This window comes from Pangasianodon hypophthalmus, chromosome 25 (assembly GCF_027358585.1).
Source record: "Pangasianodon hypophthalmus isolate fPanHyp1 chromosome 25, fPanHyp1.pri, whole genome shotgun sequence".
In the NCBI taxonomy this organism is placed as follows: Eukaryota; Metazoa; Chordata; class Actinopteri; order Siluriformes; family Pangasiidae; genus Pangasianodon; species Pangasianodon hypophthalmus.
Genome location: NC_069734.1, coordinates 9,690,094 through 9,716,858, shown reverse-complemented (window position 1 = coordinate 9,716,858; position 26,765 = coordinate 9,690,094). Strand labels below are relative to the sequence as shown.

At 36.8% G+C, this 26,765-nt stretch overlaps 1 protein-coding gene across 2 annotated transcripts in view; it reads right to left on the bottom strand.

Annotated features, from left to right (window-relative positions):
* b4galnt4b (beta-1,4-N-acetyl-galactosaminyl transferase 4b) overlaps positions 1–26,765 on the bottom strand; it is an 88,857-nt gene that overhangs the window by 56,227 nt on the left and 5,865 nt on the right. For both annotated transcript variants that reach the window (XM_026937412.3, XM_026937413.3), the window contains exon 3: positions 3,885–3,991. In XM_026937412.3, coding sequence (XP_026793213.3) covers positions 3,885–3,991 — 107 coding nt within the window. The remainder of the gene's footprint in view (positions 1–3,884; positions 3,992–26,765) is intronic.

Genomic DNA, 26,765 nt, shown 5'->3' with positions numbered 1-26,765 from the left:
TTTGCACAGTACTGTATATCAGACAATACTAACACAACCCAGAATGGATACAAATGCTATGCACAAAGAGTCATTTTCATTCGCCACATGAATCTTGAATATGATTATCACTTCAAAAAAGAGATTAGATAAAAATTCAGTAAAGAAATTCCATAAAGTCAGTGTATGGTCAAGGGGTCCTATAAATGTTAGTGCTATAAATGTTAATATATTTTGTTTTCTGGAAATAGTAGCTCAAAATGACCAAATATATATATATATTTTTTTAAATACCAAAAACACCTCCACCTCCTTTTTCAGCACGAGGGTTATGAGTATATGAGTACGACCATGAGTATAACCGTGGCTTGTTACCCAAGAGTAAATAGGAAAATGACGCTGCATGTAGTCATCCACAATAGAGAAAACTGTGACCTATCCATGAAAGTGCTTCTCTACCTCCTACATCCCATTTTAAACCTTGATTATAGTCCAGCCCTGGTTATGCTGTACAAATGGGCAGAGCCAGGCTACTAGAAGGGTTGGGTCTATTTTCACCTAAAACGCACCCTTTTAAAAAAAACAAATCCTCATATATGTGGTAAGATGGCAGCAGAAGCACACAGTTCTAGCAGCTTTCTCATTGTCAGAAGTTATATTAACATTCTTAAGCCCACGATGCATCTGCTCTGTGATGCTTTTCAATTTACACTGCATGTGCACTAAGCTTGTAGCTTCATTTTTGTGCTTCATTGCACTGGGTTAGTAAATATAATGTGCAAATATCTGTATATAAAAATCTGTCAGTCAGATTATTGTAAACATATAGTACATACAGTATAACTGTATATGATCACATAAGATTGATTAATCAAACTGGATTTTTTTTACTCCTACGCTCTGGCAAATAAAACTTTCACAAAGGTTGAATTTTAACTGATGCCACTTTCAGGCTATAATACACCTGATTTCCTGTGTAGAAAAGGCATTTATTACAGAATATTATATTATTATTGTGTTTTGTAGTGTTTCTAGCTGGAAACCATGACAGAAATAGAATTCATCTGAAAAAAAAAAAACATGCTTTGTGTGCTTCATGCTTCACATGACACGTTGCATCCATCTGGGCCACAAGAACATGAGAGCACAATAGATGTGGTGATGCTGCTGTGCTTGTGCTGCACTGTGCGACACATCTACTGCATCTGGTGCAAAATTGGCTTTTTATTGCTTCAGTTCATTTAAAAATAAGAAGGAAAATGCTTCTTATTACTACATTTCTTATCACTTTGCACATGTCAATATGCCATTTACCTAGTAGAAAATGATTTACTATATAGCACATTCGTCATCATCATCATCTTCAATAAATGCTTTATCCTGGTCAGGGTCGCAGTGGATCCGGAGCTTATCCCAGGAACAATGGGAGGTGGGAGGAATCCGGAGAACCAGGAACCCTGGATAGAGCCAGGATAGTACCAAGAAAGAACCAGGGACCTTGCAGTTCACCTTACAGAGTAATTTCTTTTTATATTTCTATGATAATATTCATGGAATCCACATAATACAAGTAAAAGAAGACAAATGAACTTTTGCTCAAACTTTTGCAGTACCAGAATAAAAGGTTCTGTTGGACTATCCCAAAATGTACATTAAATGTTTGTATTATAAAAAATTTTAGCTTAAAAAAAACGATGAATTAATCTGTATCACACTAATAACCTACGAATTAATCTGTATATCTCACACTTTATTAGTAAAGTGGTAAAATCCAGGGTAATTGTAAAGTAAAGTGGTAAATTCCAGGGTAAAATCAAATATTTCAATCCCAATGTGTTCTAAAGTTGAATATATCATCTGCTTATATCATATGCTGCATAAACATTGCCTTCATCAGATGCTGATTCAAAAATGTTTGAAGAACTGCTAGCACAAGGTGTATTGTTGCTTGGTGAAGCATGTAGGAAGAGACTGTGAGCTATGAAGCGAAAGATCATTTAGGATCATGGCATAAGTGCTGGCAAGAAGCATTTGTATGGACGCAGCTGTCACGCTGCACTGAAAAAAGGTGACACAATTTACTGCCTCAGTGTCCACATAGAGTAAAAGAAAGGGCTGACTAATAATTTCTCCTGTGTTCATAAACACCCTGACATGATTAAAATCTTTCCAGTACTGGCACTGATTCATGTGAGTATTATTCTTCTGAAATCACATAGAACTTCATCCATTGCACAAAAGCACTGCATAAGCTGCAGTAAAACAAGTGTGTTTGATAATTTATGACTAAAACAACTGGCCATTTAGTCCCACGGTACATACAAAGCATTCTAATTCTCTTTGCGAATGAGTCATACCATCTTAAGCAGACTTATTAAGACAGCCTTTACATTAGTCTGCACATTACAAGACACAGACAAATCAATTGAAGTAAACAGACCTTGGAGTGGTAGAGTGTCTGGAATACAAAGACGCACAAAGCTCCATCCATTAATGCATTAGTGAGTGATGTGACTGTTGTCCTGAATGATAATGTGCAATGTTTCTATTAAGTCCGTTACACCCTTGGACCCCTATGGAGAGTGACACTACGCTGACATGAGACAGCCTTTATACCAACCTGAAGTTACAATGAATGAAATTAGATTTAAAAGGATATGAAAAGATAAATTTCTGTACCGCTTATCCCAAACAGGGTCATGGGGAACCTGGAACCTATCCCAGGGGACTTGGGGCACAAGGCGGGGGAATCTCTGGACGGGGTGCTAACCCATCGCAGGGCACAATCACACTCACACACCCATTCACCAATTTGGAAATGCCAATCGGCCTACAATGCATGTCTTTGGACTTGGGGGAGGAAACTGCAGTACCCGGAGGAAACCACCAAGGCATGGGGAGAACATGCAAACTCCATGCACACAGGGCAGAGGCGAGAATCGAACCCCCAACCCTGGAAGTGCAAATGCTAACTGTGCTCGTACCCGGTATATAATCAGAAAGAAAAGTTTAAAGAATACATAGGTTTAGCAGTTAAAAACTTTATAATGCACTATAAACATGTTCATAACATGTTAAAAGTAGATGCTTTCAGAGTGGTTGAACTCAAGTTAGCCTCTCGCAGTCATCTGCCACACTCAGATCCATGAAGTAAAGTGAAGTGAGGAGACGTTAAGTGGAGTCAAAATGTAAGATATGAACAATAATGAGGTAAGTGCATAAAGATTCTACTGATATAGCTAAATTTCTATTAAGCAGCTAACTTTTACCAGCAAGCTACCATAGCATAGTGAAGCATAACTAGCTAGATTGTTAGCTAAATAGTCATGCTAGGCATATGCTAAGCATTGAGTGGTTAACCTCACTTTGAGATTTGTATTTAGGATTTTTTAAATGTCAAAACCTGTAACCCTAAATTTCAAAGTATATGTGTTTAAAGGCAAATCTTACACCTTGCATGTTCAAAACAAAGAAAAAAAAATTCTGGCAAAATGATGTGTACATAATTCAAATATATAAAATTCATATTAAAATACTTTTGTCAGCTTCCAATCTCCATACATTTTGGGTGTATTCATTTGCACACACACACACACACTTTCCGTTCAGTAAATCAAGGTATCATGAATTTTTCGGTAAATATGTGGAAATTTAATCTTTCAGTGTTTGTCAGCTTTAACAGCTCTAAGCTTGGACTGTCCTCACTTGTGAGTTGGATAAAAGACTTCCAAATCAATAAACGGAAATGGAAACATCAGTCTGCTGGAGTACAAAAAAAAAATCCCATAATGCACTTAGAGTGGCTGATACAATGAAAAAGAAACCCAAGTGTGAGTAATAAACAAGCAAATATGAGCTTTAGAATCCAGTAAAGTATTAAACAGCATAAAAAGAGCGTAACTCACATGCTTCGTCTCATCGGCGCTGTCACTGGAGTCTTCTGGGTGACTTGAGGAGGAGTGAGGCAGCTTTTTCTGGCCAGAACCCAAGCCTTCTGTTTGCCTCTCCATATCTTTTAAAATAAACATAATTACCATAATCAATGTAAAAAAATATTTTCTTTCTAAGTCAACAAGAAATCCACTTAACCTTTTGACCCAGGAAAAAAGAAAAAAAAAATTACCACTACTTTAACAATGCTTATTGCACAGTTCTCAAGTGAAAGAGTTTAAACAAGTCTGTGGAAATTCAAACTTTACAATACTATCTTAATTAATCACACTAACACGTGATTAGTAAGCCCACTCCTCATTAATACTTTAGTTTGAACTTTATTTTGTTATTCTTTATAACAGCATTTGTAGATAATAATGCCAGGAGAAGCAAGTGTGTTTATGCACTACTTTAAACTTAAGATAATATCACCAGGAAATAACTAAAGAGCTATTATTTCAATTTAATTTCACGTAAGTGTACAGATGTGACTGCAGTGTCAAGATATATAGTATGTGTAGTAAAGAGGGGAAAAAAAAAGAGAGAGTGAAATGGATTCCTTCTCCAATATTGGGCAAACTGGTGTCAGTCCACCTTGACTAATCTGTTCATTCTCACAGCAGTTCTGTGTGACAAGCCTGAGAGCTGATAAGCTTTTTGAGGAAGGACACACACAGACCAGTGTGTTATGAGTCAGGAGATGTGCTAGAATCAAGAATTATCACCACAAACCTCCCAGGTTTGGATGAAAATACAGAGGAAGGTAGAGAGGAGATATCATCAGCTAATGCGCTAAAGGTCAGGTGAAATAAAATGAAAGAAAGGACCTGGGAGCAAAGAAGGATGCCACAGGAGGGAGAAGAGTGGATACTGTCTGAACACATCAACAGCAAAAAAAAACATCAAAGTCAGCTTGAGAAACTGAGTCAAAAGGCTAGCACATCATAGTACAAGGTTAACATATTATCTTGCAAGGAGCAGGGTGCCCGTCCCATTGCATCTGGCACTCGTGTATGTGCCAGCTGCCAGATGGAAAAGGGATAAATGCCTTCTGTTTTCCCAAAATGCCTCCCATTTTAAACACAGTGTGGAGGCAGGTTATAGCAAGCGTCGATGAGGGATATAAAAGACAGATGGAGAAATGTCAGTTTGGATCTGTGGAGGTGCCCGAGAGAGATAAAACAATGGATGAACTTCAGCTTGGACTTCATCTAGTTTCTGACAGACAGATGAAAGGCTGTAACATTAACATTCATCCTCTAACCTGGATATTTTAAAATTATTTTGGGAGCAATCCATATGATACTAATTATATGGTATGTATGTAAATGTTGTTCTGTGAACCCGGGATACTGTAAAACATTCAGATGCTCCCTTGTACACATGTCCATGCATGCTGAGATTTTCCAACAAGGTCACCTAGTGACACATGATGCAGTATATGCAATAAATACCACCATTATATAGCAGTGATTCCCTAGACACGTCTCACCAAGCCTGAGCAGGCTGTGGATTACAGGAACTGACTAGGCAGTCAGAAAGTGGGTATGTACAGTGAATAGAAACTGCTCAGAGCAGGCGAAGCAACCTACACTGTGGAGAAAAAAACTCCCAGGAGCCTATAAAGATGAACGTCAGCATGCAATAATGACAAGTGACAAGCTAAATGTAGCATAGTAATGCTGACAAAGGAAAACCAACTTGAGGCTAATGGAAATTATGGAGCCCTGTAGTGTTCTACGAATAAAGCTTATAATATGGAAAAAAAAAATTACACTCACCAAGGCTTTGGAGAACATGATACCTGTAGCTCAGACTGTGCTCACAAGCTGCTAAGTGGATAGCACTATATAGCAATCATGTAGTCCGACATAAACACAGGTAAAAAGAAGAAAGGAATTGATTGCTGTATGACGGCAGTATTTATTACAAATACTGTCACAACGTGACGTGTTGGAAGATGTCAGCATGTGTGTGCACGCTTACAAGGTGGTATTCTACACTGTGTCTGGTGGCTAGGAGGTTTATAGAAAATCCAAAATTGATACATTGCAGTCCGTACATTGGAATTTGATCCATATGCAAAAATCCTCATAAATCCTCAAGGATTTTCCCTCAGTTACAAAATTTTTCTGTACTGTTTAAAGAAGCAACCTGTTAAATTGAAATTCACTTCTAATGGGAGCCTAAGAACACTTGCTGGGGCAAAATATGTGACAAAATAATAAATTACAACCATTATACTCTAACAATAAAGGTCGTAGAAGGAGAAAATGTTATACCCAAGCTGTTCTTGTGGTTTGATATATGTAGTTTTATCCAACTTTCCAACACTAGCAATACAGTAATTCTGGTTAATAACTGATTTTGTGGTATTCATACAGTACATGATTAGACATATATTCAGTGGTGGCATTATGTTCCTTGATGCTGTTACTCTAGTGCATGGTAATCATCCCCAAATCCTGATGCATCCTGAACTACAGACTGAGACGCACTATGGCCATTGGTAGCAACTAATTTTACTAGTTAGGTAAATTAGCTTTCAGTGTCAAGAAAACAATGATGTGGAAACAAGGTTGAAACTAAGCAGTATAGTGCAAAACTGGCATGTAACTACTGCTAGCACAAAACAGCAACCTTGCAGTTAAACACAAGCAAAATGATGACTCAAGCTAAAGTCAAATAACATATAGTATGTGCAATACGTGGAGACATAGCTCCTAGCTGAAATGTTAGTACTGCCTTTTTGCTGAGGATGCAAACACAATATCAGAAATATTATCAGAAGAAGAGAAAGGCAAAGGCTATGAAAGTCTTCCTTGTACCTGGGAATTTAAACGTGCAACTAATTTGCTCTGTCTCTGTTCATTCCTGTGTATGCTAATTGGTGTTAGGACTCAACAAGCGAAGTACCTTGTCATACCTTTGAGTTAAATGTATGGTACTTGGTGTCAATGTACTCAACTAGCTCTCTAGCTGGTAAACAAACTTAACTTCTATGCAGGTTTCAATGCTAGTGCTGGTAATATTAGCATCCCAGCTCATACTAGCATTCCTGCTAATGCAACATAAATGTGCTCATCCATCTGAGAGATTTTCACGATCATCACTGCCTGGTACTTTTCATACTTTTGAGTTACATGTATGCTAGTTGGTGTTAATGGACTTAACTAGCAAACTAGCTAGTCATGCTTTTAAGTTAAATAGTTAGTTGCTAGTTGGTGTTAATGGACTCAACTAGCTCTCTAGCTTGTTATGCTTTTAAGTTAAATGTATGCTAGTTGGTGTTAATGGACTTAACTAGCTAAGTAGCTTTTCATACTTTTGAGCAAAATGTATGCTAGTTGGTGTTAGTTGACTTAACTAGCTCTCTAGCTTGTCACGCTTTTAAGTTAAATGTATGCTAGTTGGCGTTAATAGACTTAACTAGCTAAGTAGCTTGTTATACATTTTAGTTCAATAACATAAGCTGCCACTTTTTTAGCCTAGTTAGAGGACTGGGCAAGCATATTGGACTGGGCAAACATATTGAAACTTCTACTTGTCCAATGTCTACTTCATATTTAGTGAATAATTTTTCAAATGCCGCTGTCTGTAAATTAAATAATCAAATACTGTGATTTACAGATTGTGGCAGTCTTTATCATATATTGGAATAATCTGAGGTTAAGACAAGAATAACTATTTGTTTATGTGTGGGACCTGCAGATAAGAGCAGTTGTGAACCAGACCCTCAGCCTGCTGAATTCAGAAAGATAAAGTAGGAAAAACATTCAAAGGATCTTCTTACAGACACAGCAAGGCCGACAACACAATCAATCCTAACTGCTTTATCAATAAAACCCCTCACTGGCAAATACACAGAGTTAAACTAAGGCTACACGACCAATCAGAAGTCATGCAATGTCAAATTATGGCTCTCGTTAATGAAACCTATTCTACCCCAGTCAATACCATGTCGATTTTGGTGCCAGCTCAGAGAACTGTATCTCTGTCAAGTTTCCCGATAACACTCCACTGGGCTCTTTCATCTCTTTTCACTCGATAGAATCAAACGATGCATTTTGTATGTAACTGGGTCACAGTTTTCAAAAATTCACCACCACAGAAATGAATTAGAATATTTAAAGGTACAGGCCTTATATAAATGTGAGATACAGGTTTGTAAAATTTCAATTTCTGCTCTAAACAAGACTAAAGGAAGGTTCGCTGCTTCCTATTGCAATGACATTCTGTAAATCAAAGAAGGGCATCTCTGAATGCAAACCGCATTCTGGCTATTGTGATTCTTTTGATTGCTTTGAGTTCTCTCATGAAATTGTCTAGGTCTTTATAGAGGATTTGCCTTGAGGTCAGCATATTTAATCAAATGCTACCTGCACCCATGGGGAAACACAGCTGACAAATCTCCTTCTTTACTGCAAGACCAGCCGTCTCTTTCATTAAAAGATACAACAGACACTCTTACTGGAAGTAAGAGCAAATGCAAGTGGGGTGTTGATTACATTTGTACATCCAATCCACAGCACTGTGCTGCAGGAAACAAGAGACAATAAGGAATGGTTATAGTATCAATATAGGCAGTATATCTTGCTTTGTTAAATAAACAAATAATTGCCAGATATTCTGTATAGCAAATATGACAATACAAACCTACATAGGTCAGTACATTCCTATAAAATTTAGTATACTTAGCAGTCACTGACATGACCAACTAACCTACAATACTACATCCTGGCTGATACACTCATGAAATTTCAGAATTCATGTAAAGACCATAGGCTAAGTAAACAATAAAAACCATGTTATATTACACCACAGATATAAGATATAACAACACACACACAGAGCACCTGTTAACACAGGTCACACAAGACACACCATTGCTATATTGTCTGCATAATGCGTTTATTGTACTTGATATGCACAGGCTTTGTAGTAGCTGCATCTCATTTCACTGCACTTTTGTACCTGCTAAAATTGCACATCTGACAAATAAACCTTGAATCTTGACAATAATGGAAAAAAGTTGTCGTTCAAACCAAAACACAATAAACTTACATTTTGTTCTTCTGACCTTTTGTGTAATTTGTACTTTAATCAGACAGTGTGTGCTTAGTCTATCTACTCATAGTTTCTCATTTTGGATGATATAACAAACAGTCCAGCTTGATCACATTCATTACCCCTGTAACTGTATTTCATATGCGCATTCTCAATAGCTGCTGATGACACGGGCTGAAAAATATCAGCCCAAATGGAGAATCTAGGGGGTGTTTCACTCTGTAACCACCTGACATGATTCTCACTGACAATTCTGATTCTTCATACAATTCTGTATATTTTTCTTACAACCATTGGTAATGCTGTTGCACCTGGTTCCACAAAAATCCAAAAGTAATCCACCTTAAGACTTTTGTAAACAACAATCTGACGTGGATGTCAAAAATAAAATCTTTTTATCTTTAAAAGGCCCTGCTAACTCATCTGCCCCCTGCACAACCTGATACATAAGCAGGCTTTGGTAAAAAAAAAAAAATGCAAGAAAATATCTGCCTTGTAACTAACAAGGAGACTTGGAGAACTGGTGCCAAAGCATACAATACCCACTTTTTGTTCACATAGTACCAACTGTTGTACAAACATGTTGAACAAACTTCTGCAGAGGCACATCACTTTTAAAGAGAGAGAATCTCAAGGCATAGTCAAAGCATTCTGATAGAATGTAATGTATCTAGTCTAGTAGTTAGATGAATATTGGTGCAGATTTCAAACTTGCATGAACCTCAGGTCCCTGAGTCTTGGGCCATGGTCAGTCTGTACATTGTGGCTCTTTCCTTGACTCCTCAGTGCACCGGAGCATTGAAATGCAGCGCATTGACACAACTGATGGCCCATTTGTAAGGACAGATGGCCGAGATAGAAGGCTTCATTTGTCAGTCCGAGGGAAAATATCACCACCATCTCACATGCAGGGACAGAGCAAAAGTGACAGAGATTTCTGGTTCCAGAGTTTCGACCTTGAAGATAAGCCACACTTTTAGATCATGAAGCATGTAGCATCTGCCCATTTGCCTGTTTATATTAGTATGTCTGTCCATAAGTCTTAAGCTGCCTCTGAGGTATAATTAGTGAAATTGAGCTTTCTTAGTTCAGGTACTGTACCAACATACCAACATGCATTTAAGTACCTCAAATCAAAATGTTCAAATTAGTGTAAAGGAGACAACTAGTGCATAGAAAGCAGCCACTATTTCAGTTTCTAAAATAGATATACTATGCATGCATACACACACTAAATCTTCCTTCTTTTTCAGCACAGCAGGATTTCACAGCAGTGCCAGAGAAGCAATCAGTGGAACTGGGAGGTTTCATGCTTTCATGCCTGTCACGTCTGGAAATCAATTCAAATATATGCAGAAAAAACATATAAGTTACTCTCCATAAAACAAACAGAAATTTAAGAAACCAATTAAAACTTATACATACAAACTTGACATTACACTCATTATTGCTCAATAACTTAAGGCTCTGTGTTTCCACAACCATCAGTGCATTACATGTAATCAAATTAGAAGGTACTATAAGGTATTAAAAATGTGGCCAGTGTCTCCAGTATTTTTTTCACTCACAGTGGAATGCTTTCAAAAGTTGAAGAAAACTTTTCTGAAAAGCACTGAATGACATCAATCATGTTCCTATCACCCACCCATTCAGGTTACAGTTCAAGGGGAAAGTGAGTACAATCAAAATGGAAGGTAGAGAGCTGGCCTTGTGATTGAATCTAATGCACTAAAGATATTTTAAATGCCAAACACAAAGAAGCAGAAAGCAATTTAGATGATACATATGTCCAGCAAATTAGCTGGACATATCTGGTGCTTATTCTGAAGACATATTTAGCTAGATAATCCCATTTGTAATGTGTGAACTGGGACTACACAATATTGTCAAACAATACTATATGCAACGTTCTTGGATTTTGGGATGATATGAGATACTAACACAGGTAAATTTGAAACCATGTCTTTTCTTATGCATTTTAGTTTTCCATCCACATTATAAAGACATTTTGACCTCTTTTTTGAATCCATTGTCTAAAGTGTATAAATTGATGTTTTCACATTGTAGTGTTTAGAAAATGCTGATATATGAATGTCACATGGTCCCCAAAATGGTGGATCCCATTATGAACCCTGTTTTCTTGATTAACTAATTTAATTTCATGTTTGACTGCTTTGTATAATACAAATATATTATTGCATACAAGAAATGTTTGCAAGAAAGCAAGTTTATATTCACTGACACAGACCATTGTATGTCGGAGTGAATAACAACTCTAAAACAAACAAAAATTGTAGAAATGACATAAATGTCATAGGTCAGAAACCCAGTCTGCATACCCAGCATGCTGTTTTCCGTTATTTTTGCATTTCATTATGGACAGGAAACTTTTGTACAGGAGTAACCAAAACATAAACAGTTTCATACTTTTCATATTTACCCACGTTATTGTGCACTAAGCTCAAAGTACACAAATTTATTGTCTCTGACTGGATGTGCAGCAAAATACTAATACAGCAACATAATAAACTGTTTGATTTTGCTATTTTGTAGGTTTATTAAAAATGATTATATGACATTATAATATTTCTCTTCTTAAAGATAATGACAAACATATTAGGCAAAATGCAAAATAGAACATTAATAACTAAACAAATAAAACAACAAATACATACAGCTACTTACTGCACTTCACTCATTAGGTATTAGAAATATATAAAATATTAAAAAGTAGCTTCTGTTCTCTCAACACATCTTTAATTAATAAATATATAAATATTTGCTTGTAATAGTGCCAATATTACTTTAGTATTAGGCATACAACATGCACCAACTTTATCTTCACACACGTTTTTTTTTTCATAGCCAAATCCCAAATGGTATCCTATACATTACTCCTGCACACTATATAATTACACTATTTAGTGCACTGCATGTCCACTTGGAGTGCTATTTGAAATTCAGCCTCATAAAAATTTGTGAAAAGCAGAAGTAGCAGAAGTACGTTTTTGTCTTTTACACCAGAAATTCCAAAACTCACTTAAACTAGTAACATTCTTTTTTTTAAATAGCTGTCAATCTAATAGCTCAATAGTATGTTTCTCACGTGCATGTGTGTATGGTCGCTCTGTAGCTCACTGCCTTTCTGTGGTCCTACTCTAATAACACACACACTGAAATGACACACAAACTCCAAAGAAACTCTTATTACAATAACAATATGAGTGTGAACACGGCTTTAGGCAGCAAACCATGGTTCAGCCCTGAAGAGGTGAGTGCACTTGCTCCTTTCTGTGCCCTTGCTGAGTGAAACACCAGCTCATGCAGCGGTGTTGAGGCATTATAACCATATGTCATGTCTCTGTCCTGTAGTTCACCACATCTGTGCTGCCAGAGAGAAGTGGACAGTGATGGAGAAGATTTCCCCTGCTCTCGCTGACTCAGGAAAGCATTCACAATCTCAAATTGGAAAGAGAGTGGACTCTTCTTGGACATGCATTCTTAAGCAATGGAAAAAACAATGATGACCAGTTTTAGCTTTGTGTGTGTGGATGCGAGTGCTTTCAAAACGATGTAGTTATTATACAAATCAGTCAAATCTATGACACAGCAAGTGTGCAGTCAGTCAGGTTTAAATCAATTTGCTGGTAGCTATTGGGCTTTATATATCACAGGGATGGAGGCTATTGTGGGATCATAGATTTATAATATACACATCCATCTAACTGATGGATATATAGATATAGAATACAGCAGTTCGGTATTATAAAGGTCACCCTTGACTCCCCAAAGATTCATTCCGATTACATCTGTATCTGTATAGTGCTCCAGGTATTTGTATCTCTATTCATATTTAAACTCAACGTGTGAGTAGCCTAATGTACAGATGTGCACTGTGCTTTTGTGTTTTTGTGCGTACCTTTCCAGCCATATTTTCTAATGAATGTAACTGGTTCTATTTCCAAAAATATAGGCTTAACCAAACTAGTAGCCTACTTTAAAGCACTGCGACCCTGACCAGGCAGTTACTAAAGACGAATGAATGAACAATGGTAATGCTTTGCTGTAAATGCATTAGTCATGTTCACCACTCGCTTGCGCCCACAAGTTTCACATCTGACCATGAAAGTAAATCTAGTTTCAACCAGATGCCATTTGGAAAAATAAAAACAAACAAATAGAGTGTCTACTATTCATATCTGTATTTCTATCTGTTTAGAACACTGTCACATCCATCAGGGACAATTCCCCATCACGCTACCAGAAAAAAAAAACACATGGTTACTCATTGTCTTTGCGAAGCCTTGCCGATAATCTTATTTGTGTAATTTCTGAGCTTTTGAGCTTTGTCTTATCGTGTTTGACCCTTGTCTTGTCTTTTGACTCCTCTTCAGATTTGACCTTTGATTCTGTTTAGACTGTGGATTATTGTGTATGAACCTGGCCCATTTCACATTGATTTCTGGATTGGAGACCTGTTTATAAACCTCCTGTACATGGATTTTCACATATCTCCCGAGTCCTCCTCGTTACAAACACATTATCTGTTAATTCCGAACAACGTATCCATATTCCATTACTTCCATGATACAAACTAATAAACTGATATTTTCCTGCCAGGATGTCCCTGATAGGCTAAAGTGTTTGCATATTAACCTGCAGTAATCTGTCTTGGTTACTTAGGAATGGGAATGGTGACTGCTAGGAAATTAATTTAATTTGACGATGCAATCTGACCCAGTTTCAAGGCCTCTCACACAAGTAAACAGCTGTGCTGACATCCCATGCCGTAGATCTCATTATCATCTCCTGGTAATTGGAATAGTAGAGGGTAATTACATTTTTGTTTGAGTGTGCTGTGAGAGTCTGTGCACAGGCCTTTGCTGTTTTCCCTGGCTGGTTCTGATAATAATTAATAAGTGCGTATTTGGATAGAGTACAGAAAAGACTCATTTTGTTGGAATATTACCAAATTTTGTTGAGTCTCTATGTAAGATAATTTACAATGCACTAGGTGATAGCTAGATGTTTATGGAGCAATAAGTATATTAAGGCACTAAATTAATACAATTATACAATTAACTGCAATAAAATATTCAAATTGTGGAATATCTATTTTTCAAACCAAATATCTATATGTTTTATTGCATGAAAACAAATAAGCACCAACTCACTAGCAAGCCCTAAATGAATTGCACACGTCTTAAAACAAGTGCTGCAGAAATGTCATTTTAAACCATTAAAAGAATCTATCTGGAATATATCGTCCAAGCAAAGGGCAATATATCTCATGAATTTGCATGAAATGCCATTGTGTTTAGGTAGCTGCCTAGATGACTTGCTCACATTTGTCACAGACACACACAGCCTTGATTAGCATTGTCATTCTCAGCGATTTTTAAACAGCTATCAAACCTGTCAAAATATAACATAACCATGATTTATCCCTAGCATTAGCTAATCCCTGTAGTTATCTTGCTGTTTTAGCATGCAGGTTCTGTGGCTATTATTTTATTTATTGGCAGTGCTGAGAACATCTCTCATTTAAAAAGATATTTTTAAAAAATAATTACTGTTTGGAGTTTCACACAGTATCCATATGTCCGCGGATTTCTCGAGATTCTCCGGTTTACTCCCATCTCAAAAAAACATGCTGCTAGGTGTACTGGCTATGCTAAATTACCCTTTGGTGAACGAATGTATGAACGTGTGTGTGTGTGTATGGTGCCCTGTGATAGACTGGCATCCCATCCATTTTTGAGTGCAAGGGTACTTTAAGACAAAATACCAACACGATTACCCTACTCCACATTTTCGACATGAATTAAAAATCCAAAGTTCCAAGGCCTGATCTATTTTCATCTCAGTCCTAGCAGCTTACATATACTTTATTTTAGCCGTGTGCTAAGTCATCATCAGTGAAGTGAAGACTATTAGAGGTGTGAAACAGAAGCAGGTAAAAGAGAGGAATAAGGGCTGTTCCCTAAGGGGTGTCAAAGTGATTCACGTCGACACATTTTGACACCTGCTGTCTGTGGTGAGTTCAGTCGAGCTCATCTGTGTCTGTCTGATGAGAAAACGACAGACAGAGCAGAGAGATCATCTCTGAGAGATGGGAGGAGAGACAAATGTGGCCTTCAATCAACGTCGTACATTCTTTTCCCCTGTCTGTTTCTCTGAGCTCCATATAAAGATATAGAGCTCACGCTGCAAAGAAAAGGGGGCGATTTGGGATGTTATGATTCGTCTTAAGGATACAATACTAAAAGAAGACGAAACAGTTATGTGTTCATTTCAAATGTGACAAACAGAAACAGAAGTGAATATATAATTAAGAAACACAGTAGAGTAAGTTAACTTTTGGGAGAGAGCTGATTCAATTGTGAATAAAGACCCGAAATTATGATATTTGTTCGTGGCATTGGATATTTGTGGTATTTTTGTGACCTTCTGCACAAGTGTAACCTGATTTGTAAAAAGAAGTGGGGTTAAAATAAATATATTAAAAACAGGTGTGGTTAAGTTTGCTGCTGCAAAATCAAAATCAAGTCTTTTTTTATTTGCTTTAAAAAGCAAATATGCACAATTTCGCACAGTGACATGTCCATTAGGGATGCAGCAGTACTATTTTTATTTTCAGACAGAGTACATGTCATGACATCCCTGATTGATTAATACCAAACTGAGTAACCTACTTAGTGTTAATCAATTAGGGATGTCATCGAGCATATTATTTAGCTCTGTTTATATTTCCTTGATTACATATTGGCCAGAGAAAGTGGTCACATGCATCACATGCAGTCACATGCACTACTGTGCTCATTCTTTATATAAAAAAAAGTAAGCTAGCTGATTTTAAATGATGCACATTAGCTAGCTAAAGTATGTTTTATTGTTTTCAAGAATAATATTCTGGTAATATACTGATTATTTTCACTCACCTACTATTGTAAACATTTTTCCTCTTCATGTAAGCTTAAGGAGTTCATTACTAGCAGTACAGAGCAGCAACCAATGCTGAACTAAAGGCTTTTTAGCAGTTCTGTGCTGCTAGCAACAAACTCCTCATGCTGAGTTTTATGTTTAAGATGCTTGCAGTCTGCTTGGCTTTGACCATTAATCATAAAGTACTTCCAGATGACTGCCATTTTGTCCTGTCTGTTTGTTAGAGCAACAACTTACACTAAGCTTACATCACATTAGTATCACATGATATTGGATATTGGATGTTGGAGAATTTTTACGATTATGAGCAAACAAGCATTGCATCGCATCGCATCAATAGCTGATACCAATATGGGTAGGGATGCATCCCTAATTTTCATAATGATCTTCTGTTATGGATTTTCCTGTAATATTTTAGTGGTAGATTAGTGGTAAATTTAGTGGTAAATTTCTGTTGTATTGTGTGTTCTAAGAACATACAGTTTACTGTACTAGCAAATTCATCATTCATATAATGGCATATATTTTTTAGAATTAATAAGCTTCGATTCTATTATCTATGGTGTTCTGTAAATAATGACTAATACACATTTAGTAGCAATGACTGTGTAGGTTGCTCTTATTTGTTACAGAAAAAAATATTCAGTCAGTTGAATTTAATTAGTAGAGGTTGGGTACAGTAGCCTATTTATGTTGAAATAAATAGTGTTTATCCACAAAACCAGATTGTAAGGACCAAAGCAGATTAAAGAATACAACAATACGTATATTTTTTAAATGCCACACCACCTTTCCTGCTACACTACCCACTCAGAAACTGAGTGAGAATGAGATAAAAAATTGGTTATGCCCATCCAAATTACACTCTAGAGTTACACTAGAGGTATTATACCTTTAGATCTTACTTGCACCTTGCAGCTATCACTCTAAAATCCAGCCATCCATCCATCATTCTTTATTTTCCTTTATTACTCTTTCTTCATGGTTGAAGTGCTTGTACAGTATACAAGCACAGTATTCAAGGCTGGACTCAAGCACTTCTCTGGCCTCGGGGCACCCTTTTTATCTGCATGGCTTTCTGGGTATCAGTAGGATTCCATGCGACTTTGAAATTCAAATGTTCCAAAAAAGACTTTTCTTTTAAAATTAAATAACATTTCTTTTTTTATACAAATGTAACAGCTCCAGATATCCAACTCCACTGCCAATGTAATTTCACATTTCTTTTATTCATGAATAGTCTGAATAAGTTCAGTGGTAATTATCATGGGTTTTTTGTTTAGACTACAGCTCACAATTCTTCCTCTCAGTTGTGCAGCACGCGAGAATAAAAGGAAAATCGGGCACGCTGGCTGCTTTGGATCCTGCTATGAACTTTGTGAATGGCATAGAAAAGTCATTTCCAAAATGCCACACCAGAACAGACCACTCTGTACGCTGAGCAACTGAGCCAATGAAAATTGTTTTGTACTGTTTGTATCAATAGCTTATGATTTCACATCTTCAATTTATGAATGTGCATTTTGTATATACTCCAACTCCACAGATACAAACGGTTCTACAGTTGATTGCAAAAGTTTATATACCCTTAGGACAAAATGACAAAAAGTGGAAAGACAGAGAGACAAACTGAAGAACTATTTTGGGTTCCGGATTTAACCTGAATGATTCACATATTATCATGAATTAACCAAAATTGTCCAATTTTCCATTCTTCTTGACATATTTGTTGCAACTTTACAATATATAATGTTGTCTTGTACAGACCACATTTAAAGACTGAGAGGGTCATGATAAAACATTGATTTGTCCCTAGGCATGCAAGCTGAAAACTATTAAAATATTGATTTTGTCTTATGTTTTAGATTGTGTTGTTTCAGGCTACACCCACAGCTTATTTGTAACTTCTTGGAATTCTGTATATTCTTTTTGTTTTTTTCCCCCATGCATAAACCATGGGACTTGCAAACATTTGCCCTCAACTGCACTGTTTCTATAATAATCATAATAAGTCTTCATGTCACAATGTTCCTGTTCCTGTGATTAACTAACCCTTTCCCCAATCCCTCACAAATTTCCACTTGGACTGAAGTTCTATCTTGCTTAAAGTGCTCCTGTGTGAATATCACTGCAGATTAAAACCCTGTAGAAACCTTGGTGCTCAGAGAGTCTGCTGGGAACGAGGAATATAAATATTTATAAATGAATACATGCATATGTTAGATATATCTATTTGAACAAATCTAAGATTGCTTTGAGTCTCTCAGCAGGGTGGAGGATATTGGAGTGAGGAGGATGACGAGTGATGAAGAAAGAAACTAAGGGAAGATGAGACAGACAGTAAGAAAGGTAAATAGTAAGAGAGTGAATGAGAGAGAGAAAAAAGAGCAGGAAGTGAAGAAGAAGAAGAAGAAGAAGAAGTGAAAGAATGAGAAGGAAAATCAGATAAAGTAAGGGAGAGAGAGATATCAAGCAAGAGGCAGTGAGAGGCAGGAAGAAAGAAACGAGGATGAAACAGAAAGAGTGGAAAGGGGATGAGAGACAGGATAGAGAGAAAAGGTAGAAAGAGAATGAGAGAAAAATTAGAGACAGACAGAGAGAGAGAGAGAGAGAGAGAGATAGAAAGAAAGATTGTGAAAGACGAGGGGCAAGTCTAAGACTGCTTTTGGTCACAGACTGCTATAGGAGTATGAAGGATGATGAGTGATGAAGAAAGAGCCAGAGGGGAGATGGGACAGACAGTAAGAAAGATAAGGAGAGATTGGGAGAGAAGGTGAGAGACGGAATGTGATAGGAAGAAAATGGGAAAGTATATGAGAGCAAAAAAGAGAAAGATAATAAAACAAGACGGAAGATGAGGAAGAGTCCAGTTGACAAATTGCACCCTGAGCTTCAGAGTTCTGATGAGTACTTAATTGCTGAAAGCTGGTTTGATGCAGACTGATGCTTCGCATTGTGGACACTCATTCACACACACACACACACGCACAGAGCACTCATCTGTTTTTCTGAACAAACAGCTGCTCTGAAAACACATCCACCAACGAGCCACAAAGAAATTAGGAAATATGGATGGCTCAGTGCAAGCCATAAAACATCTGCTACTTAACATGCCAGTGTATTCAGAAATGGACAGTGTGTACTCAGTGTCCAGAGTCATTTTATTTTGTTCTATTGGACTAAATATTGTCCATCTACAGCTGAACAATAAACCCCAACCAAACTGGTCAGAGAATTGTGGGAAAACATCTAGGAACAGGTTGTCAACAAGTGAATCATTTCACATGTAAAATGAATCCAATGTATTAGTTCTTGACAAAGTGGGATATCCAGAAAGATGGAAAGGGACAGGAAGTCTTCCTGGGTTGTCGCTTGTCATTACAGACAACACAATATTCTCTGGAGTATAACATGATCTTAGTGTTATAAGGTTCAGAAAAATAAATGGGAGATAAAAACTTATAATATTAAGGACTGAGATTTATCCTATCTATAATAAACAGCATTTTAGAGAGAAGAAAAACACTTTCTTAGCACCTCTCTTGATGGTAAAGAGAAAAACGTACAACACAATCAGCTTTTTCGCTCTTTGAGTGGGAATCTTTTCTGTAGAGACCAATTAAGTCTGAAATAATGTGAGATTTGCTGAAACAATGCTGCTAAAAATATGTCAGGTAAACCTGCCACACATTATAAGAGATTACAACAGGAATAGAGATGTTAACAATGGAGCTTTTTACTTTAATCAAGTCCTACTTATTCTAAAAAAAAAAAAAAAAAAAAAACTTGTGAAGCAGCAACAGGAGTGATATTTCAATAATAACAAACCATACATAAGCCTGTATATGACATCATAAAATGACTGCATTATAATGTCTGTTCATAAGAATGGAGTAGATATCACATTTAAAAAAGCAATAAACCCTTTAAAAAAATTCTCTTCTGATAAAGTGTATGACTTCATAATGTCAGGTTATATACTGCATTATAACATCTGTTCACTAAACTATAACAAAGGCTCCAGACGATATTATACCACAAAGCTGGTAAATTCTCCATTCTCATCGGCCAGAAAGTGATAAATTTTCTATTATAGCATGGCTCTGACAAATCATATCAAAGATTTATATTAATGCACTCATTCTAATATGTTACATTTCAACAGTAACAGCTAACACAGGGATTTGTATGCAGGATGCTCCATGTAATCTAAGACTAATAACAAATGGATAAAGAATGTGTTGTTTAACAAAGAAAAAAACATATAATCATTAATATGGTGAAGATTTCTGTAAGGAGATGTTTATTTAACATTTATGGAAGGAGTATTCAGGACAGAGGATTTTGCTGTATTCGGTTTTAATGAGAGAGAAAGAGAAAAAAAGGCTGGTGAGAGAACGAATGTTCATAGGTGTTAAAATATTATCACAGGAACTAACTTGTTTTGCACAAGATTAACTATAAAGAGACAAAATTATGGCATGCCATTATTTTAATTAATTAAAAAGATGTAATAGTCCTCATATTGTGGTATAAGAGGAATAAAATACTTGTTGTTGTTATTGGAAAACAGCACACCTTATTCCTGACATAATATACACTTGGTTTCTCATACTGTTGTGAGCTACAGTATTTCTAAAGGTTTAACAGGTCATTACAGGCTTTAATTGAAGCCTGTATTTAAAACGTTTTATCACTTTTTAAATGTTTTAAAGACAGTGTCCAGTGATCTTATGAACAGACATTACAATGTACAATGTAACCTGCTTTAAAAAGCACCATGCACGTAGCCATAACTTCTGGCATGTACAAGGTGTTATGTATGCTATATAACATGTTATGAATGTGTTTATGCTGCATTTTAATACAGGATTTATCATTACCCTACGTTTAAACTGGCAAAGATCCACTATCCACCCACGTGAAACACTACGACACTGAAACAAACTGCACCTGCACTCGTTCATCACAACATGCTTTCAATAGCGAGAGCTGAATGCTGTTATCAAAGCTGCACACGGGAGTCAACACACAGAACCGTCCATTATAGAAGAAGCTTCCATCCACTTAGGATTCATTCCATGCTTCAGAAAAAAGAGGGTGAATTAAAAAAAAATGTGCTTATAGCTTTGTAGAGACAAGACACAGCCATTTTATGAATTGACTTAATGGTATGCAGTGTTTCTGTAAGCCACATCAGGGGAACTGCACGCTGGAAAAAAAGCACGCTTTTTCAGCGCTAATTCACCACATTCACGGGAAGAATTGATGCGGAGGTGTTGAGATGGTACAATACAGTACAACACAATAGAGCATTAGACACTGTTAGGGCTGTGTGTTATAGTTGCTTTTTCTGGAGTTTAAACCTGATCCGCTGAAGATCTAATCTCTGCAATTAAATCCTCACTCCTGTGTGTAGCCTCCCGTTACAACCACAGGTGTTGTGGATTTTTCTGGGCCATGATGGCTTAATGCATACATAAGGGGGAAAAAGAGACAGCCAAGCAGCCAGAAAGAAGAGAGAGAGAGGAAAGGAGGAAGCAAACCTGCTAACTGGTCCATGCAGCTGGCATTAGCAGGGTGGACTGGCAGATGGATAAGTCACGGGCTGTTTTCCCTTCTGTTCCCAAAATGACTCGCATTTAGAAAACTCTGTTGGTGTTCCAAGTTCTTTAAGCCATTTTTTTCAGGTTAGTCTTTTTTTGGAATTTAAGAAAACTGAGAATTATGAATATAGGTCAAGGTCTATCTCAGATGTCCAGGTCAATGTATATCACTAATGAGTGGGGTGATACTTTGCATGGCCACTTATAGACTGAGCTAGCACCAAATAAACACTGCTGTTCTTTCAAGGGAGATTAAATATAAATATTTTCAATGAAGCAATGAAGGCACTACAAAGAGAGACTCCATGAATACTGTGGAATGTATTGAAAATTCTAGCGTGCAACCTCTATACAATGAATATCAGTTCAGTCACAAGTATATGTTGCATATCACCGTATCAAACATTCACTCCAATGCATTGTTCTTTTTTTTTTTAAACAAACATATTGAGCATATTAACCATACTTAGCACTTCATGTGTAAAGTTTGTGCTTTTTCTGACATATGATTAGACTTACAGAGCTCATGAAATAACCCTACCTACTCCTCTTCTCTGAAAAAACAATGGGGTTTACAAGTCACGTGGTAACACGGGTATTTTCAAAACATGGAAAATCTCTATAGTCTCTATAGCCTCAATAATTTACAGGCTAAAGACTTTCAGCATTTTGAAAATACCCGTGTTACTGTACCATGTTCCCACGTGACTACCAAGCCCCATTGTGTTAGGCTTATTTCATGAGCCCGGTTAAGTCTAATCATATGTTGTGAAAAGTGCAAACTTTATGTATGGAATTGGCTATGCTCAACATATTTAAAAAGAGGTAAAATTATTTATTACACATCAATCCATATTCAAATAACGTAATAACAGAGGTGGGAATGGATAAATTAAATTCAGAACTTTGCATACAGAGCATTCAAGTGAATTTTTCTTACACTGATATGCAATGTATGCTTGTGAAAGAACATTAATACTCCTTGTAGAGAAGGTCCTGCAGATAAGTTGCATGCAAATGTTTTTTCTTCTGTGAGACTGGACTGAAAATTTTACAATAACATTAAAGGAGCAGTCTGTAATATTTAGAGCCTCTACTGCATGGGAAGTGAATTGCAACTGCAGTGAAAAGATTGCCAAACCTTCCACAACAAACCATCTATCTGTTACTGAAATTATGTACACTTTGTACATTTCCTTTTAAGGAAAATTTTAAGAGCTGAGTAGTTCTATTCCGGCTGAGGTGCAAGGCTAATTTCATGACCAGATGAAATGTAAACAAAAGCTTAAACTGAGCAAGCTTTAGAAATCCATTGCATAAGAATGATTACAGATCATGTTTAAACATTTTTAAAAAAATTACAAACTGCACCTTTAATTCATACTCAATCACTAACCAACCTACATGCAACAATGCAACGACATCCTGCATGCAGTCTAGTAGTACAGGTGTATTAGGGTGTAATAGGGTTGCCTCTTTAGGACCATCCATGACCTAAATAAGTTATCATAATGGCTCCTGTATGATTAAATGGGGCCTGTACTGAGCATCTACTGCTCCAGAGTTTGTCGTGAGCTCAGCAGTGCAGCCTCCGGGAATATCAATGAGGGTTGGAGAAATTAGTAACTAAGGCAGTGTTTGAGGCTATTAGAACCTCACTTCTCTGTGAAGCAGAGTGAGATCCAAAACAGTGACAACACTGACCATTGTTTAGCCAAACCTACAGTGTGCTTGTCCAGTTTCATGATCCTGTTCTACCTCTCTTTGCCTCTCTTTCACACACTTAATTGTGTATCACAAATGCCTGCATGTCCACATACACATGCACAGTACATCCAACACCCTCACCTTTACCAACTCTTCAGAAAAAACAATGATGACATTTGGAAATGTTCAGACTTGATGAAGCACAGATGCTGAAATGCCACCAGGATGCAAACATTTATTGAATCAGGGTTGGAGAATAATTGAACAATTTTTTCACAAAGCTGCTTAGGTAGTAAATTTTTCATAATGCAGCAATAAATAGTGATTAAACAAGGTTATTTTACAACCACCATTTTTAAGAGTAAAATAAAAAGATTTAGTACCATGAGTAGTTCTTCCATTGTGCCTTGTGTTTTGGAATATATCTCAGTCATCAGGTTATTCGATATACCTTGTATTGGCCACTTTCCAGGTGTACAATTACTGACTGCAGCACATCTGCTATGTACATTGTGTCAGACACACAAGGCAATAAGGCATCAATGAAAGGTTTCAGTTTTGGCATCCACATCAAATTTGCTGTTAAAGCACACTATTTTGGATTTTTCTGGAACCAGGTGCAACATTGCCACTAGTGGTCATAAAAAAACAATACAGTGAATTGTTTGAAGAAGTGACACTGGGACTGATTTCTTTCTAACCCAGAGTGTGGATTCACACAGCCTGTCAGTGACATTTGTGTCAGGTAATTGAACAGGATGAAACATCCCCTAGATTTCAGGTTCTTTGTTAGCTAAAAAAGCTAAAAGCTAAAACCTTTCATCCTATGTTACTATACATCTATAACAGATCATCAGCAGTGACTGAGAAGGTGTGTGAAATACAGTTGCAGGTGTAATGATCATGACTGAGGTGGATTATTTACTTTATCATAGTTTTTCCCCAACATGCTTTTGGACGAGAAACTAAAAGTAGATAAACTAAGCATATATTGTCCAATTAAACTACAAGGACAGATTACAGAATCGTAAACTTAGTGTGTTTTGCGTTGAATGAAACAGTATGAACCCAGTACAGCATTAGAGACATGAAACCTTTTCACATGCCTCTCATCATTCTTTGTATGCCACTGATGATGCATTACTCAGCCATAGTTGTTTCATTATCAAGCTATTGATAATGAGATGTTTGTTTTTAGCCCTTTCATCTAATATTATGACCTGCCATCACTGCCCTCTACCCTGTCCATCAGCAGAAAGGAACAAGCACTGACCAGATATTATTAGGATGGTGGAACATTCTCAGTAGAGCAGTGGCACTGCCATTAGTCTGCCAACCAGAAATATCCACCTAACAGCAGCCCTGATAAATCTGTATATGTAGGCTTTTTGACAGAATGAAATCTCTTATCACTTAAATAAAATTTACATGTAATTTTACAGCAAAATTGCCCTAAGTTCCATTCTATCACTGTGAAACTCAATATGGCTTGGAGCAAGACTAGCGAATACATATATTACCTGTGATTGTCAGATCCTCAATTTATCAAGGAGGATACATTTTCATCAGATGTAAAATAACCAGGCCTAAAATATCTTTTTTGGCCTCTAACGCAGCAGCTAACACATATTCATCTTGACAAAGCCTTGGCTCTGCAGCAATCCCTTCTGCCCAGGGTGTTGCTTCTCAAAGCATGCTTGCCAAAATCGCATGCCTCCTGCACTTCCTCCTCGGCTGCTGAGTGGGCCTCCACCTGCCCCATGTGTCCTTGCCCTGAGCCAAATCAACAGAGAGCTGCCTGTTCCGCCAGCACGGCACACACCCGCCTCCTCTCCTTTCCTTTCCTCTCCTCTAGAGGACTGAGGCTTATTAAAGATTCACAGTGAGAACGTCATCCCGAGTGCTTTCCCGTGTACGCATATGAGCTTCCCTTTTCTCTGTTACATTAACTATAATTGAAAGATGTTTTTTATTTTATATCTGGTAAAAACAAGAACTGGGTTAAACTATGTCAACTAAAAGATGTCTGTAATATGTAGAGTTTAACAAACTTGCTTGCTTAAATAAAATGAGCACCTTTACAGTGTAATAATGCAAATTACCACATAACTCACCAAATAAATCCCACTGTGACAAACGTTTTGTTGAGTTCGTAGAGCCAAAAGATATAATGATGGCTTTTTTTTATTAGCAGAAGTCAGGCTAATTTAAATTACATATAGTCTTGATTTCATATAAAAAATTTTATGTCGGTGACGTAAATGGTCACATGATCAGACGTATTTACTTCAAGCATGTACCCAAACAAGACAAGGTGCTTTATAAAAGGAAGTCAGTAAGACATTATAATTATATAAATACAAAAACCATATCTGGTACATATAATATGTTTAAATGTTTTTTTTTATTATATTACCTTGTGCACATTGTTTGTAATGTAGTTTCCCATTTATATTTTAACTAACAATTTACAAAGCCACACAATTCCATTGGATTAAATAGGATCTTAGATTAAATGGTAAATATTCTAGGTATCAGAGTTAATTCTATTCAGATATTACACACATTGGCCACTGTAGTGTCACTCTTATCCTCTGCCATGACTTTTATACCCTGCTCTTTTAGGTTTTATTAAAACATTCTTGCCTTGACAGAACACAAATAATGTGTTATTCTTTGGTTTAAATCAAAGAATGAGAGTGCTTTTCTGTTATACACACACTCTGATTGAGGCTCTCCACTGTGTGTTCAGTGGGAGTCTTTTCATTTGGAAGTGTTTTTCACTAGGGAAGTTCTCTTCACTGGTAGAAAATAGGTTTCTATTCTCACATGAAATCTTTCCCTGAAAAACATGGTTATGGGTACATATAATATTTTATACCACAGCGCTGTCGAATGCTCAATCCTGATTGGTCAGAATGAATTAAATTTTGTGTAACAGCGCAGCTCGGACAGTAGTTCCAGCTGCAAGATTTATATTGATGCACTCGTCGTAATATGATGTTATCATTTCTATAGTAACTTATCCAGGGACTTGTGTAGTGGACGCACCACATAAACAATCTAAGAGGAATAAAACACAAAGGGTCCTGACAAATTCAGATGTATCTTTTCTTTACTGTTTTATCTGTAATCTGTAACATGAAGTGACAAGTTGTATTAAGAAAAGGATTGTGTTTCCTGTTTGAAAAATGATGCTAGAGAATGCAACACCAAAAGCTTTCAAACAATAACGCAGCACTGATGTTACTTGAATATGTGAAATTACCATAGATATTATTATCAGTCTCTGAGCTAAATCAGAATTGTCATGGAGAATTAAATAAAATGAGCTGATTGCATAGGTTATTCATGTTTGTTGGATCCAGCAGTTACACCAGAGTGAGGAAGAGTATATTCATTCAAGGGATATCCATATTTCACCTCTCATATTATTTTAATATATAACTCATACTGAACTATAAACAACCTCTCAGTTCCCTTCTTCCTTGACTCTCGTGTGTTTGTCCAGTGGGATTCAGCATGTCT